This window comes from Harmonia axyridis, chromosome 1 (assembly GCF_914767665.1).
Source record: "Harmonia axyridis chromosome 1, icHarAxyr1.1, whole genome shotgun sequence".
In the NCBI taxonomy this organism is placed as follows: domain Eukaryota; kingdom Metazoa; phylum Arthropoda; class Insecta; order Coleoptera; family Coccinellidae; genus Harmonia; species Harmonia axyridis.
Window position 1 is genome coordinate 81072682 of NC_059501.1, and position 14263 is coordinate 81086944.

General features: G+C 34.5%; 2 protein-coding genes and 1 non-coding gene across 5 annotated transcripts in view; all 3 read left to right on the plus strand.

The window, feature by feature from the left end:
• The first annotated feature begins 89 nt into the window (after nt 1-89).
• Nucleotides 90-6125, plus strand: LOC123671008 (probable inactive tRNA-specific adenosine deaminase-like protein 3). 2 transcript variants are annotated; one of them, XR_006746035.1, is made up of 2 exons: nt 90-354; nt 5795-6125. XR_006746035.1 is itself a non-coding variant. In XM_045604637.1 (2 exons), exon 2 carries the CDS (start codon nt 981-983, stop codon nt 1965-1967), a length of 987 nt encoding a protein of 328 aa, XP_045460593.1. In that variant the 5' UTR covers nt 90-354; nt 898-980; the 3' UTR covers nt 1968-2513. The 2 variants fall into 2 exon arrangements, 1 of the variants encoding a protein (XP_045460593.1); XM_045604637.1 differs by lacking the exon at nt 5795-6125 and adding an exon at nt 898-2513.
• Trnar-ccu lies at nt 3512-3584 on the plus strand. Its single transcript has one exon. It is a non-coding gene; the product is annotated as a tRNA-Arg (tRNA).
• An 83-nt stretch (nt 6126-6208) lies between the features above and the next one.
• The window catches only part of LOC123671007 (transcription factor CP2-like protein 1), a 31220-nt gene continuing 23165 nt past the window's right edge, over nt 6209-14263 (plus strand). Inside the window, exons 1-4 of one of the 2 annotated variants that reach the window (XM_045604635.1) lie at nt 6209-6784; nt 12721-12826; nt 13272-13516; nt 13773-13996. In XM_045604635.1, the coding sequence (XP_045460591.1) occupies nt 6451-6784; nt 12721-12826; nt 13272-13516; nt 13773-13996 (909 nt within the window). In that variant the 5' untranslated portion in view covers nt 6209-6450. Of the gene's footprint in view, nt 6785-12518; nt 12574-12720; nt 12827-13271; nt 13517-13772; nt 13997-14263 lie in introns of those variants that run through there. The other variant, XM_045604636.1, reaches the window with a different exon arrangement.

Here is a 14263-nt window from a genome sequence, read left to right on the forward strand (position 1 = left end):
AGTATCATTAATGAAATTATGGGCTAGGATATTTATTAATTAGTGAGATGTTTAATGAAACAATTAAATTTCAATAGATTTTAAAAAAAGTAGGTTTTGTCAAGTTTTTAAGGTTATACGGAATCAAAGAATCAGATTGTTTATTTATGAAAATCGGGAACATAGAATTTTGAAACGTCAGTCTCAGGGAACAGATAATTTTGTTGACATTTTCTTTGAAAAATTTTGGATTATTTTTATTTGCATTCATTAAGTAATCAAGATATTCCCCCAATTAATCGAATTGTTCACCAGAAAGGATATAAAGTGCCTTCTCGAAAAATAAGAATTAACTTTTAAAATACAATTGAACAGGTGAGTTCTTAGAATCAACTAACCTATTAATCGATTCATTGGAAATATTGATTGGTTAAATTATATAAAGGTGTAAATATGCAGAAAATGAAATTAAAAATCATTTTGTTACTCCCGTTCACCAGTTCCTTCTTATTCAATGTTAATCGTTGAATATCAGGGTAATTACATGTTCACAATGCCAGTGACATTGCTTTTGATTGGGGTTAAATGATCTTAATTAGTTCTAGGATATACTAATATTTTTCCTTCAACATGCCTTTAGATAATACCCTTCATTGAATATGATCACTGCGAATTGATAAGACAATGTCTCATTATTGAATCTTGAGGTTACGTTATATTGTTTTCAATAGATTTTAAATTTACTAGAAAAAGTAGTTTTTAGAAAAATATACAAATATTTTATATTAATATAGATCCAGTTTTTAATTCGAAACTGAGTATATTTACAGTAGTATAAACGTAATAAATATGTAAATTAGACTATAGAGTAGAAATCGAAGGGATATTAGAACTGAAATTTAAAAACATCATTTGCAGAAAATTAAAGGTCAGAAGACTGGGGGACTTTTAAAAATCTAGGATCAAACTGCAAGAGATTTTGTCAGTGTAAAACCAAGAGTATGTCTAAAAATATTAAAGTTAAATCTGTGTTAGACAGTTCATTAGTGGAAGATATACCATTAATTGAGGTATTTGTTGACTTTGTGACAGATCCAAGAAACATTTCTAAAGTTGTTTTAGAATTGAACGCCCGATGTCCAACACCGGAATTAAACCATTTAAAGCGTGTAAAGGCCAGGCAAGTCCTGCTTTTTCCCTCTGCAGATATAAAAGATGAGGAGGTCTTCTCTATATTGAAGGATAAAGGATTTCCAGTGGATTTATTGAAAAATGAAGTCCACAGAGTTAAGGTGGCAGCTTCTCCACCTTTAGTAAGGCAACAGTATGTGAAATGTCACTCTGCTTGGCCTTGTAATTTTCATGCTGACAAATATTTAGAGAAACTTCACACAAACACCTTGTTCCAAGGTGAGGAACTCAAACAGATATCGATTTTTATGGACATTGCTGAAGAGGTTGGACATTATTTCTGCAGTTCCTCTGGAGTAGTTATTGTGGATCCTAAGATCAATTCTGTTGTAGCAGTTGGTTTTAACGAAAGACCTGAATTGACTATAAGACACTCAATAATGGTAGCTATAGATAACGTTGCCAAAACACAAATGGGTGGAGCTTGGAGTACAGCAGACAACTCATGTGACCCAAAAAATGAAAATGTGAACCTAAATGGTATACCCGAAAATATTCTGGTGAAACTGAAAGAAAAATATTGTAGTGTTAATTTTGGTGCTTCCGTTTTCACTCCGAAAAATGGTGATCCTGAAGGACCTTATTTGTGCACTGGTTATGATGTGTTTACTATTCATGAACCGTGTGTTATGTGTGCCATGGCCTTAATACACAGTCGTGCAAAGCGCGTTTTCTACAGGATGCCTAGTGTGAATGGAGCTTTAGGAAGTTTGTGTAAGATTCACACGGTTAAAGAATTGAATCATCATTACGAAGTTTTCATTGTCGAAGAGGAGAACATTAATTCGAGTTCTTGAGGGTGTCCTGGCTGAGCCAGAATATAAAATGAAACTCACAAAATGGAGAATTTTCATGATATAACTCACTGCCTCTAGAGAATATACCTAATATAAGTTTTAAGGCAATTCGGACTGGATATTCAGAAACTTGGCTACTAACAAACATAATCGTAATATTTTTATTATTACTCAAGCGCTGCATAGTTTTGGACGCAGCGTTGTGTCTTTCCATGATTTTACAATGAAAAAATGAAAAAGACAATAGTTTCAGTTTTTATGAAGATAACGTTGGGTTGATTCTTGACATGAAAAAGTGCTCATAGTATATTATTGATGAAGGAGAAAAATCCTTCAATCTGACAGTCTGTCTCACCTTAAAAATGGTAGATATATGCAAAATTATAGGAAAAAGATTAAATATAAAGCATTTTAAACTCTGAGAAATACGATTGATGTTTAATCAAGACATTGACCAAAATAGAAGTTTCATTGAAAGGAAGCAACATTATAAGAAAGAGAAATAATATATTGAGACAAAGCGAATTTGAGATTATTTCTATAATATGATTTCTTTGAGTATATACATTATATAATTGTCAATTTTTTTTATGTTATTATTTTATTTAATAAAAAATGATTGTGTTATTGATGAATAAAGATTTATTATTTTCAGTTTTAGTTTTCTTGTATTGTTTTACCATTTATATTATGGTTTGCGCGAAAAAGATTAATTTTTTAAGTTTGTTGGCTTCAAGCCCAATTTCACGTAATATCTGCATCACTGTTCGATTTCGTCAACGTGTGTTTTTTTTAACATTTCATTCATAATGAAGAAAATACGAAACACGTTAATGTCTGGAATGAAAATAGATGGTGACGTATTTTGCTGACGTGTTAGGTCTATCTACTATATATTGTCCAACTCTGCTCCAAACACATAATAATTTTCTAAAATTTAACGTTCTAGCTAACACAAACTTGTATGGAGATAGTGTCTGAAGATTCTACATATTATACATAAAGAATATACCAAAAATCTGCCTTTCAATCATTAATTGTCTTTTATCAATTGTAAGTTCTGATTATATTGCTTTCACGCGTTCTATCATCAACAACAAACATGCCAGTTCATTTCGGATTTTGTTAAGATTATTTCTTTTATTTGCGAGTGGATTTCTGTGGTAATTTCGGCAATTTAGAGAGTTTATATTGTTTGAACGTCTTATTACCACAATCTTATGATGATCCGTTTGAAGTATGAAGTGAATTTCTTGATTACCTACAAATAATCTTGTTTTATAAATATTTTGGAATTGTTTGCATACGTAGTTATGCATAATATTCAAAATGAGGTTTGTTTTATCTTTATATTGAATGACGATTTTGATTATTTATGTAAGGCGGAAGATGAGTTCATTGGTGTGCATATTATTAGAGTTGAAAAATAAGTATGTTTCAAGTTTGGGATAAATTATGTTTGAAGGAAACTGGGTAGGGTGGGATCAATCATTTGGAAGAAATTTATATCATGGCTAAAACCTCGGGCACTGTTACGCTCGCAGGCCCCTGTGGCCTAATGGATAAGGCATCGGCCTCCTAAGCCGGGGACTGTGGGTTCGAGTCCCACCAGGGGTACAATGTTTTTTTTTTTTTAAATTTGATTTATTGAATTGCTAATTCGTCAATCCGATTAATTGATTACGTTAATTTGTTGTTATAATCGAATGACTCGATATTACCGACTTTTATGAAGTGGAATAGAATAATTTTTAAGATACCTTCTAGTTGTAAAGTCTATAACTAATTATTTGTAATTCATTGAATCAAATGAATATTATTTGTATTATTGTAAAAATACATGATTTTATGCAGTGGCGTACTCAAAAACTGTGTCTGATCCAATTATTTAAGATTCATTCAATCGAATCAACGTTTTTCGCATGATTGTAAAAAACACATGATTTTATGCAGTGGCGTACTCAAAAACTGTGTCTGGTAGGGATAGTTGCAATACCCATTCAGTATTTTGCCCGTAGAGATTACTGGCTTTTTGATGACTCTAAAAAACGCTCCAAAAAATAAACTTACTCTAATGAGGAAGTAATTGCTATATCAATGTTTCTACTGAAAAAGCATTGAAAAGTTAGAAAATCATTGTAGTATCTTTATCATTCTTGAAGGTGACTATGTTCACGAATAAAATTGAATGAAAAAAGTGCTTTTATTAGGTAGGCCCGGTACTTGTTGAGTGAAGTGTTAAGTGATATACAGAGTGGCCCAGAGTTTGTTACAGCTACCCTGGGATAACCTTTTTATTCAGAAATACCAACATAAGAACATCGAACTCTTCTACAAAGCACTCCTATCAGTTACAACGTACCGCCACAGGAAAGAAAAAAAAACGAAAAGCTCCTAAATACGATTGGAAACATTTAAGAAAATCTGAGATTCCTTGGATAATTTCAAGAAAAAAAATACTGTGAACATTTGTCCCCTTTGTTTTCGAGATACAGGTTTTTTTTTGTAATCCTACTTTTTATAATGAGTATACTAGTTTATCGAATGTCCATTAATCTTTTTTACAGATTAGGTGAATAAGTCCCAAAACATATAATTCAATCATTCATCACAACTTACTAACTGGATCTTTATAATAACTAGGATTTTACTGAGAATTACTAGAGAATTGTTCGATCTTATTTTTTGAAATCTGTAGCATAATAATGGTTCTGTGCGGAATACGTATCGCGCACTACGTCCATTTTATTTTGTTTAGCGATGAAGCGCACTTCTGGTTGAATGGCTACGCCAACAAACAAAACTGCCGCATTTGGAGTGGAGTTGATCCTCAAGTGTATGTCGAGACACCGTTACATCCAGAAAAACTGACTGTTTGGTGCGCTTTATGGGCTGGTGGAATCATAGGTCCGTACTTGTTCAAAAACGATGATGATGGCCAGAACGTTACAGTCAATTGTGATCGGTATAGAGCCATGATTACTAACTTTTTCATTCCTGAATTGAACAACTATGATGTACAGGAGCTGTGGTTCCAACAAGACGGCGCAACATGTCACACAGCTCGTGCCACAATCGATTTATTGAAACACACGTTTGGTAACCGCCTAATTTCACGTTTTGGACCTTTGAATTGGCCTCCAAGATCTTGTGATTTAACACCGCTAGACTACTTTCTGTGAGGCTATGTAAAGTCATTGGTCTATGCGGATAAGCCACAAACCCTTGACCATTTGGAAGACAAAACATTCGCCGTGTTATTGCCGATATACGGCCACAAATGTTGGAAAAAGTCATCGAAAATTGGACGTCCAGATTGGACTACATCCGAGCCAGCCGTGGCGGTCATATGCCAGAAATCATATTTAAAATGTAATGTCACAAGATTATCATGCGGATAAATAAAATTCATGTCAATCGAATAATCCATCGTTGTTTTATAGCAATTTAAAGTTCTATAGCTCTAAAAAAACAACCTTTACTAAAGTTTATGCAAAGTAATTCAAATTTGAGAAAATCTGCAAACGTCCAAATCGATACAAACCGGCTAAATTGCTATAAGATTATCGAATTTTCTCAAAAGCACCCCTACCAGTTACGAATAAAAACGAAAAGCACGAACGAAGAAATTTAAGAAGAAACAAAACCATTGACATATAGTCATTGGTGCCAACCAAAAATATTAAAATAATAAAAACGAATTATACGACTAAGAAATTTAAGAAAATCTGCAAACGCGCCAAAACAACGACACACAGTAACTGCAGATGCCAACATTAGATTATCGAATCAATGCCCAACCGGCTGATGAAGATTTTCTGTTTCAGCTCCAAGGACGTCCGAGCAGTTCCCGAAACCGCCCCACTACCGCCGCCAAGACGGACCTCAATTGAGCCACTCTAGAGCACCGAGCAGCTGCCGCAAATAAGGACGCACCGCCTCTCTGCGTCTTGCTCCCCCGTCTCACCACATCACAAATTGACGCCAATTTAACCAAGTCACTTACGAGATCACACGGCCTCAGTCCGACGACGACGGCCCAGTCAAGACGCCAACCCGTTCGAAAGCCGTAGTAGTCCCAGATGAACGCTACCGCAAACCGCCCGCTCCACGCCCAGTGACCGCCGATTCGCCAAAACGGCAGCGGACCCAGTGCAACCCGCGCCAGCAGATAGCAACCCCGCAGCTACAGCACCCTCCGACCACGGGTGCAGCCTTCCAGACAGCCCGATACGCCGCCAACCGTCGCTTAAATGGATATTGAGCTGGTGTTCCTCATGAGTAAGATGATAACGCTGGACAACTCGTTCTTGCAGAATCGAAGACAGAGGGAGACCACCGGGATAAAGAAGCTGTACAACTCCTTCTTCGTGATCTTCTAAGCCGGAGGCCCGCTGAACTCTCTCGAAAAAGGGGCGATTTTTGTTGAACTTGATTTTTTTTTGCGTTCGCGTTTTTTAGTTCCGCAGCTGCCCACCCTGTGATGGAGTACCAACTGTACTACGGCAACGGGGAGATACTGCTGGAGGAGGGGCAGAGGTCGAGGTCTTCTTGGGAGGTTTCGCCGCCCGGGGGTAGGAATATGGATAGCGGGGATAACTGTTTCGAGTGGAACGAGCTTAAGATAGACGAGGGTGATGGTTCGGTTGGGGAGGAGACAGGTGTTGGTCAGCGCAAGAGGAAGTTGGAGCGCGAGGGGCAGCAGCAGGAGGAGGGGCAACAGAAGGCGAGGAGGGGCAACTTCTCGGGGTTGGCCAGAGATCCGCTGGCCTTGGACGTGAGGAGGGCGGGGAAGAAGATTGTGGAGGCGCAGACAGGTTTGTTTTGTTTTTAGTACTGATTTTTAACGAAAAGAGAGAAATAAGAAGTAAAGATGTGAAAATTAAAAGGTGTATAAGTAAATTAGTAATACAAAACTATAAGGAAATATTGAGACAATCGTGAGAGTGCGACAAACCTTGTTTTAAACAATAGCAAATAGCTTTTGAAAGTTCTGGCTGATAAACGCATTTCATTTACTCCACTGTGCAACATTCGAGAGTATGAGTTTTAAATGATGAAAATAAACAAATCAAATCCCCAAAAATGCATTTCTCGAAGGGTTGATACATACAGAAATAAGATTCTAAATTAATATTGATCATCTCAAAGGGCTACCTGAATCAATAATTTTGGAGTTAAAAATTTGGAATTTATTTTTCCGATTTCTGAATCAATATTCTCTTATTTAAATCAGTGCAATTTTCACACTGATTATTTGTCCATAACAAAAAAAGTAATAAAACACTACATAGTCCTAGAAATAACAAATTATTTAAAACAATGGAAGGAATGAAAAAGTTGATACAGAGTTGCAGACGCATGGCTTGTCTATATTTTGAAACAATGAGAACATGAAGAAGTCAATCATGACTTGATTAAAATTTTTCGAGAAAAAACTAAATTCAAAATCCGTAAGAATTAAATTTCATTAAAATACAATAAAACTAGGTCATAACTTCAAATTAGGAATATTATATCAAATTTGAATTAATAAAAGAATCGCAACTGTAAACGACTACAATTTGAATGAGTAGCAATTTGAAGATGATCCCATACAATGCTACAAATTTTGCTCAAAGTTAATCGTATTAATGGAACCATTATTCAAAATTATTCAACTAGAGAACATAGGGATTTTTCATTCAGTAGACTGATATCAAATACCAAATATTATTCCATATTGTCATGATTAGTTAATCATATTGGGGGGAAAAATAGTCTGAAACAATTTATTTGAAATATCCAAAATGAAGTATATGTCTTTGCCTTTCCATTAAAGCCATCCTTATTTTATTTATAAATAATTGTTAGAAATTATTCAATCCTCACTATAGAATGAGTATACTGGGTGGGTCGTCCACGAACGGACACCCTGTATATAAATAATTGCAGAAGAGTATGAGTATAAACAAGAATGCCAAAAATCATTCCTCAGAGTAATAAACATAGATAAAGGGAGCATATGTCATTTTCAGTAAGCAAATTTTGTGCCCAACATGAACTATTAAATTTGACATGAAGCGCGAAATGAAAACATATCAGTGATACGATATTTCATTCAATTCGCGAGTTTCTCCAAAAAGAACGCACTTCTTATGTCCCATAGTGAATAACGTTTCATATCAACTCAAAACATATAGAATTAAATACCTAAATACATATATCAGAAATTCAGAAAACAAACTTCAAGTGCGCCAAACGACGTGATACAACAAATGACACTAGGTGAGCGAACGTTGCCAAACCTTGGATTTCAGCAGGTAGATACAGAAAATAATAAATATTCTGCATACTATAAATTCGACAATTAAGAAAAATATCACATTCCAAATATTGAAATTTGGATATTTAATCGGGAATCACTCAAATTAATACATTTCATTCAATATAACATGCATTCATAAAGATATAGTAAAATTGTGGATTTGAAAAAATATCACAACCCGACAACGTAATCTAACCATGTTGGGGACATGTAAAAATTGCTTATACACCCTCAATCTATGTTCATTTCGCTATGTATCATTCCTATTGGAAAACTCTCAATGAAAATCTGTCAAAATAAAACGTGTTCCAAAACATCTTCTAACTTTAGCCATGACCAAACTTTTCCACGAAAAAATCATCCATTCAATCGAATTGTATTCCATACCAATTGTGAGAAAACTCCGTTCTCAATTAGACACACTTGTCGATCAATTCCATCCCATCAAACGAATTGCCCAGAATTGATTTAACGAGTGTTCGAGAAATTAAACTTCCCATCCAAATACTGACCCCGCCCAACTTAGATACAGATAATGTTATCAATGCCTTTCGTGTACGCTTAAAATTTCATAGCAATATGGCTTATAGTTTGTAAGATCGACTTTTTCGAGAAGAAAAAGAATGTTTATAATGAAGCGATACATGGGAAATTCTGCAAGGATCTTGGCTTTGCTATTTTGAAAGTAAATATGGAGTTTTAAGTCGATGAAATCGGTATTTTTCGAATTATCGGAGGAAAAATCAGCTGAGCATATCTCCAAAACTATTGAGAGGTTTTTTCCTATAGACCATTCGACAAGTTTTTTAAATCCTTTTTTTATTGAGCACATAAAAAATTTTCAATTCGCATGAAAGTTTCTCAAAAAATAGTAATAAAAAAAAGTAATACTCAAAGTTGCCGCAAAAAAGCACTTTGAAATATAAAAAAACCGAAAGCGTATCTTTTTCATCATTCATCCTTTTTCTTTTGTGGAATTATTTTCTGTAATTAATAAATCCAATTCTATTCTACTATCTATTTGACGTTAGAATTCAATGTCGGTTTAAATGACCCAAGTTTTCATTGTTTTTAGAGAAAATACATTTGTCCTCAGAATAACTAGATTATTTTATTGTGGTGAATGTCAAAATTCACAGAAAAACACACGAAAATGCAATTGACACAAGTGTTTTACTCAAATTGACGTCATTGTTTGTTCGCCCAATCCAGTTCTCCTCTTATCGTGTGATAATAGGTACTATTCATTCGAATATGTGTTGGTGTAGTTAAAAACACTCTTTTTTAATGTACATTTTTCTTAAAAGTCTTCAGGTTGTTCCTGAATTGTAGGTGCAAAGGAAAATGACAGTTTCCTTTTATCATTTTAAGAAAAAAAACCTACAACATGGGCCCGCAAACGCTTTGTTTTCGGAATAAAGGGTTAACGTTTGATTTTTTTTTCAAGTTTTCTTCTCATAGCACCTTTCTTTAACAAAATATTCAACTTAAATTTGGCATATAGATATTCCAATTTGAAGATGTTATCATGTGATATGCAAATCTATAGGGTGATATTTTTCTGTAATATTACCCTCTTGTTTCCTCCAGAACAACTGGTAGTATACAAAAATGTAAAAGGAAACTTAAGTCCAGTTGTACACTTTCTGGTTTCTTGTAGTTTCATCGTATCTGCTATCAATTTCAATATATAAAATTTCAAACAATTCTCCAGTAATCCTCAGAAAAAAATTATTATTATACAAATTATTATAAAAATCCTTGTAGTAGGCTGTGATGAATAGATTAATTATAAGTTTGGTAGTTATTTACCCAAAATGTAACGAAAAATAATAATAATTCGATAAACTGGTACTATAATGAAAAAGTAGGACTACAAGAAATACTCTGTTGGTACTTTTTTTAAATTATTCAAGGAATGTCTTATTTTCCTTTGTATCTCCAGTTTAGGATCACACATTGTAGCATAATGATAGCACCTTTTTCCTTTAAAAAAGCTCGCTAAATTATACCGTCTGTCCGAAATCCACTGTCGAAAGCCCATGGAAAAATCTAGTTAAGTTAATTATCTTCTGGAATCTTCGATAGTATTAGACGAAGTGAAAAAAACGCATATTTAAATGCCAATTTCAATCAGCGTTTTGGTAGCCGAAGGAAAAACGCTTCCCTCCCACGTGGGGGGAGACCTTGAGATCTTCCTCCACGTGCCTCGATTAGCCATTGTTTCGTGACGTCATCCGCTCTTAATTTAACCCCTCCCCCCTCTGCCCCTATTATTTCACGCACGAGCAAGATTCGGTCCATTTCCAACTTGCGAGGATCGGTGGGCCGAACGGCGAACATCCTGTATATATTAATTCGCGCCTCGTGTTTTTCATTGAGAATAATGGCCAAAGGTTGGCTGACCTCTCCAATTGAGGAAGACGCGTCCATTCTTTGCCGTCACAATTTATAAACGTTAAATATTTGTGGGAATTGAGATCCCTTGTTCACTTAAGGAAAAATCAGGCGCAATTCCAGCGGCGTGCGCCTCGCAGAATTTCGGGGGTCATTGGCGTGGAGGGAATTTTTTCGTAGAGAAAAAAATTTGTATTGATCTTTTTTATCCTGAGACTCCATAGAATATCTAAAAAAATGGGTAGACCCCTGGCTTGAAGTCAGGAGTTTTTAAGCGCTTAAATGACGAGTGTTCCAAAGCTCCCGACTGAACGTCAAGGCTTTCCTCATATTTTTTTAATTATTGTCTCAGGTGTCTCAAGAAATATCTAGATGTGACAAATCTAAGAGTAATTTACCTGTCGCTTTGTCAATCCCATATTAAGTTTGGAATAATTGGTTGGGGCGGAGCATACAAAACTCACATGAAAAGGGTAGAAGTCATCCAGAAGTGGCTATTACGGATTATCTACGGCAAACCTCTTCTGTTTCCATCCGATGGTTTGTATAACATCTCCAGAATCATGAATCCACATCAACTGTTCGCACTGGATATGCTGCTTGCTATATATATGAAAAGGATAAATATCTTGAAAAGTGATTATAACTATGAGACGAGAAATAAGAAAAACCAGTATCTTGTTCCTAGAGCCGAAAAACGTATAGGACAAAGATGTTGCACTTACCTGGCACCCCGTATTCATTCCACCATTCCTAGAAAACTGAAGGAAATTAAGAGTTTTTATGCGTATAAAAGAGAAATGAAAAATTGGATAATGGAAAAGGGAAGAGCTTACTTTGCTTCGCTTATCAATCCCTAGTTGATGAGGCCTGATTTCAATAAATTATTATGTACATCCCAGTCACATGAGCGTTCAATCTTTTTATATGCAACATCCATCCTTTGAAATGTTAAGCGAATGATAGTTTAATTTAGTTATGTTAAGAGTTAGAGAAGAGAGTTTCTTTTTTTGTGTTTATTTTTTCTGTTTGGAAATGTAATACTTTGGACGTATAGATTCTGTAATTTTTCAGTTAAAATGTAAATCACGTACAGGTTATACCTCCGTGTGGAACGTTTATACTGTATCTATTTCAGAATAAACTATATTATTATTATTATTATTATTATTGATCAGGAACGTGATATAATCTACACTGCATATTTCAAGGGAAAAAACACTCCAAATTTTACGCAATCCTTTATTATTTAGTTCTATCCCGAAGAATATTCTAAATACAGAGATTTTTTAATGAAAAACTAGTTATAAAATGAAGACCCCCGAAGATATGGCCACTAGAATAATCACAATGCATGCTATATATAACCACTGTAATAGTTATATATTCAGAGAGGACTATTTAAAAATTCATAACTCTGGGACTGTTAAAGGGTAGAAATTTAGTATTTAATAGAATCCAAGAATTTTCATAATTCTGTGTAGATATGGATTTTTCAAAATTATCCTTGATTTTTTTGGCTTAAAAATTTTCAATTATTGGTGTAAATGTAGATGTGGATGAATTAAAAATGTTTGCTTTGTTTTTTTTTTGACCAATTCCCAGTAATTTTTTGACGTAGTAGAATATCTTGAGTGTTTAAAATTTTTTTCACTTCATTAATCAATTCAGGATACAAATATTTCAAGAACAGAATAGTATTGTATTTTAATTTTTCGAAAGAAATCACGATATGAATAAACACTATCTCTTGTCTTATCAATTTTATGTCTTGTTTATCTGATCACAGTGCAAAATTGAAATTTTCTTGCGTTTTAAAAAATGAGTGTAAGATTTATGGGTCATCAAATAAGGCATGGCTTATGGCTTGGCCAAAATTCAGATATCACTGTAATAAAAGGGGTTAGAAACTTTGTCTTTTTATAATGTTGGATTTTTATAGGCATTTTATTCTATATTCTGATTTCTTTTCCCTCATTGCTTTCTGATTCTGATTAATTAATATATTCTGGAATTGTACGGTTTATTAATTTAAGCATATTTTTTCAGGTTTGTTGAAAATTCCTGTTCAATGGCATGATGATATTACCGACCTCAATACAGATATTATTGAATCATCCTTCCCACCCTTAGAAGGAACTTCCTATGGCATGGGGTTAGTAATATTTATTTACCAAGGTTCACATTTTGTTCTGTTTCGAGAACAAGAAACAATTTCAGTACTAGTTGTCTTTTGCTGAATAAAAGTAAAGAGTTTCGAAATGGAAATTATATAATTTGAAATGGTTATAAAGGCAATACTGAATTCTTTTTTGACATTTCTTATGTCATTCGTGTCAGAAGGTGAGGCCATTTAATAATAGCAAGTCCATCAACTGAAAAATTTCTCTCAGTAGTTACTTATGTGCACTGAATTTGAACAATTTCTTAACATTGATGACTCTATTTCTTTATGATTAAATAGCACGACCTACTGAACTCAAATGACATAAGGAATATCAAAAAATAATACACAGTGTTGCCATTATAACCATATTACCCCAAAAAGATTCTTTATTCTCATTGCATTCCAAAAAGTATTCATAATTTTTTATTTCCAGAGAGCCAACACTCTCCATTTCGGGATTGACAGTTTTCAAACAGGAAGCACCATCTCCGACACACGATGTGAATGCCATCCAACAACAGCTGTCCAGACGAAACATCCAGAGTCCTACATCCACTCAAGATGTTGAAAGAGGAAACACATTAGACGATAACAGCAATGATCAGCAGATCCTGACCAGTACAATCTCTCAACTTCTGAACCAATCAGGGTATTCGAGTCTACATTCTGCTTTCGATGGTTTGTATACTTCGCTATAAGTTTAATTGAATTCGTTGCAGTTTTTGGGCTCCAATTGTACTGTTAGACACCACAGGAACTTTATATAGGATATATAGGTGTGTTTTATTAATTTATATTATAAAACATATGTCATATACATCCTATATACAGTTTTTGTGGAGTCCTGTGGTTCCAATTGGCGCATGGATGACGAGCGATCAAATGCTCCTGGCTTCACGTCAGTGCTCTTTTCTTAATTTTTTTGTACTTCCAGCTAACTTGGTGGGATCTTCCTCGTCCCAAGATCAGTACAATGTCACCTCGTCAAATTTCAGCCTATCAGACGATTGTCGATTTCAGTACGTTCTGGCAGCAGCAACCAGTATTGCTACGAAGATGAACGAAGACACTCTGACCTATTTGAACCAGGGACAGAGCTATGAGATCAAACTGAAGAAGCTTGGTGATTTGTCTATGTACAGGGGAAAAATGCTGAAGGTAAATTAATTGAAAAAAACACCCAATACAAAACTTTCACTAATTAGATAGATAGATAGATATGTTTATTCGTTTTCATTGAAATAAACATAACCTAATTGTATTCAAAGAAGATATTTTTGTGCGGGCGTTCCTGAATATGTCTCAAAATTTTTAATATATGAAGCAGGCAAGCATTATATCCTAATAACCAATCATTACGTAGGTGCATTCAGAGTTTGGTTGTAAAACGCACAAAACTGACTTCACAACATTGTTTTTCTCGTT

Bases quoted from the DNA above. Each gene is read 5' to 3' on its own strand.
- LOC123671008 (XM_045604637.1), top strand. From the start codon at position 981: ATGTCTAAAAATATTAAAGTTAAATCTGTGTTAGACAGTTCATTAGTG.